The sequence below is a fragment of the Cicer arietinum genome, chromosome 5 (genome assembly GCF_000331145.2).
Source record: "Cicer arietinum cultivar CDC Frontier isolate Library 1 chromosome 5, Cicar.CDCFrontier_v2.0, whole genome shotgun sequence".
In the NCBI taxonomy this organism is placed as follows: domain Eukaryota; kingdom Viridiplantae; phylum Streptophyta; class Magnoliopsida; order Fabales; family Fabaceae; genus Cicer; species Cicer arietinum.
Window position 1 is genome coordinate 63,564,476 of NC_021164.2, and position 3,548 is coordinate 63,568,023.

Here is a 3,548-nt window from a genome sequence, read left to right on the forward strand (position 1 = left end):
TATATATATATATATATATATATATATATTAAATAAAATGAGAATAATAAGAGTGTTAAATCTTAATCATACAACTACATATAAATAATTATGATTAAAAATTATTTATATAAAATATAATTTTTGAAAAAGTTAATATTGATAGTTACAAGTATTACGAAAACATGAAGGCTTAATTATGATTTTTTTTTTTGGTAAAAGATGACCCTTAAGTTAAACTCGTATGCAAAAGTGTAAATTATCTTAAGCAGTGTTCAAAAAAGGTATCATATCTTGAACTATATACTAGTTTAAATATATTTTTTATATCATTTGAAAGTTAATGGATAAATATATAACTCTATATTGTTTATATAAGATAATTAAATTCAACCTATCGTGAAAAATCAGCTACTAATTTAAGACATGATCAAATAAAGTCGGCTATTGTGTTATACATCCAATCTAATAGTACATGACTCTCAATTGCTGAGGATTCAATTTTTTATAATATAACAAAATAAGGTGAATGTTTTTTAATTAAATATATTTTTAATCTTTATAAAATTATAACATTTTAAATTTAGTAAATAAAATAAATTTATTTACTTTAAATCTAGATTTTTATTTTACGGAGACTTTTTTTAGAGGTTAAAATATTTATGTACATTTCATACAACCTATATAATTATGAAAAATTTCAAGTTTTTTACTATGACTCCTAAGATTGAAGAACGAAAAAAAAAGAAAAAACTTGAAGAGTTAACTCAATCTAAAAGATAAACTCTTGATAATTTTTTATTTATAAATAATCTCAAACATATAGTATTAATTTTAAATTAAATAAAAATGTACACATTTTTTGACATGATAATTATTACATAAATATAAAACTTTTTTTTTATAGAAATACTAGTACATATAAACAACCTGAACTTTTTAATTTGTTTCTATATTATTCTAATTTTTCTTCCGACCTTCATTAAAAATACTGATTTACTTTTAAATTTTAAGTTAAAAGTAAAAGTTAATAAAATAATATAAAATTACTCAACTACTTCTTATAATTATTTACTTTTGAATAAATGACCCAATTGTTCCGTTAAAAAAATCAGTTTAAATGAGATAGAATTGACATTTAAAATAAAATAAAATAGAATAAAAAATAAAATATTGTATCAAGCAATTAATTCATAAAAAATAAATAAATTAAATCATATATAATATACTAATATATTTTAAATAATTGACACACTATACGTGTGGAGAAGTCGAACTGCTGCGTATTATTGTTTTAACGACTAGCAATTGAAGTGTATTTTATTCTTGAACTTTTGCTTATATAATAAACATGAATCACGTGCTAAATTTTCAGTGTATCTGTCGGACAATCACCGGTGGCTGTTGTTTCCGTCATAGAGAATATACTCCATCATAAGTATTCAATTAATTATTATATGCATGCAATAATAGAGTTAGTTATTATAACTCTTTTTCTAACATTACTTTTTCATTTTGTCGTTTTATTTATGCTAGCACACACATCCTTAGTATTCCCTCTCTCTCTTATATCTCCCATGATGGTAAGTGGTAACATGACATCGTTTTCACAAAGTTGATGAGAACATCATTAATTTCTTATATATATATACACCTTGCATATTGCTCTTTAACTCAACCTATATCCGACCAATTCATAAACTCAAGCTAGCCGCAATGTTGTGGTATTATTTCATTTTCTTAGCTCTTTCCATTCTCTCATTTCTCATCAAGAGAATAATAACTCCTAAAAATCCCAACACTACTACTCACACCCCTCCTTCACACCCCCTCATAGGTTGCCTTATTTCTTTCTACAATAACCGCCACCGTCTTCTAGATTGGTACACTCTCCACCTCTCCCAATCTCCCACTCAAACCATCCTCCTCCACCGCCTCGGCGCCCGCCGCACCATCGTAACCGCCAACCCTCTCAACGTTGAATACATTCTCAAAACAAATTTCATCAACTTCCCTAAAGGAAAACCATTCACCGAAATCCTCGGTGATCTTCTTGGTTGCGGCATTTTCAACGTTGACGGCGAGTTATGGTCAACGCAGCGTAAATTAGCAAGCCATGAATTTAGCACAAGGTCTTTAAAAGAATTCATTGTGAAGAATCTTGAAGATGAAGTTAAACAAAGACTTATTCCATTGCTTGAAGAGGCTTGTAATAGTAACAACGTTATTGACATGCAAGATGTTTTAAGGAGACTCACGTTTGATATTGTTTGTAAAGTTTCACTTGGTTATGATCCATGTTGTTTGGATTTGTCTAAACCTTTGCCACCTCTTTTGTCGGCTTTTGATCGTGCTTCTGAAATAAGTGCAATGCGTGCAACTTCACCAGTTTTTTTTATTTGGAAAGTTAAGAGGTTGCTTAATATAGGGTCTGAGAAATCACTTAAAGAAGCTGTTAAACTCGTTCACCAATCGGTGATAAAGATAATAAAAAACAAGAAGAAAGAACTTAGTGAAAAAAATGATGGTAATATTGTTAGTGGGAGTGATTTGTTGACAAAGTTGTTGGAGGCTGGGCATGATGAAATCATGGTGAGAGATATGGTTATTAGTATGATAATGGCGGGGAGGGACACGACATCAGCAGCGATGACGTGGCTCTTCTCGCTATTATCTAAACATCCAAACAAAGAAGCATTAATAGTGAAAGGAGTGAGGAAAATATTTGGAGGTAAAAATAATAACGATAAATTTGAATTGGCGAGGTCTTTTGATTACGAGGGTTTGAAAGAGATGAAGTATTTGAAAGCTTGTTTGTGCGAGTCAATGAGATTGTATCCGCCGGTGGCATGGGATTCGAAGCATGCCGCGAGAGATGATGTGTTGCCGGACGGAACAAGAGTTGGAAAAGGTGATAAGGTGACTTATTTTCCTTATGGGATGGGGAGGATGGAGGAGTTATGGGGAAAAGATTGGCGTGAGTTTAAACCTGATCGATGGTTTGAACGGAGAGAAGGAGATGATAATGAGGTTTTGAAATATGTGAATCCGTACAAGTTTTCGGTTTTTCAGGCCGGTCCGAGAGTTTGTCTTGGGAAAGAGATGGCTTTTATTGAAATGGAGTATGTTGTGTCTACGATTTTGAATGGGTTTGAAATTAGGCCTGTGTCGGTTGACCAGCCGGTTTATGTTCCTCTCTTGACTGCTCATATGGCTGGTGGCTTCAAAGTGAGGGTCCACAAGAGAGTTCAAAATGGAAAATAAAAAATAAGTGGGAGTATCAATCACATGCTCTAAGTGGCTCTACTTTTTTCAATATTTTATATATTTTTATATCTCCTTTTATGTTTATTTATAGTAATTTTGCTTGTACTTTTTTTTAATGCTTAGTCTCTTTATAAATTATTAGTAGGGTGTTCGGGATTAAATCGGGGTCTCAGCATGCACAACGTTTACAATACTTTGGGAAGATTTATTGTTTACGTATATCAATTATTATTATTATTTTGAAATGACTGTTGTTAGTATTGTATTGGAGTAAAGTTTTGTTAGTATTATTGGGAGTAAAA

General features: G+C 30.6%; 1 protein-coding gene across 1 annotated transcript; it reads left to right on the forward strand.

The window, feature by feature from the left end:
- Positions 1–1,633: 1,633 nt before the first annotated feature.
- LOC101511677 (cytochrome P450 94B3-like) lies at positions 1,634–3,548 on the forward strand. Its single transcript, XM_004502081.4, has one exon. The coding sequence runs from the start codon at positions 1,696–1,698 to the stop codon at positions 3,241–3,243; it is 1,548 nt and encodes a 515-aa protein (XP_004502138.1). The 5' UTR covers positions 1,634–1,695; the 3' UTR covers positions 3,244–3,548.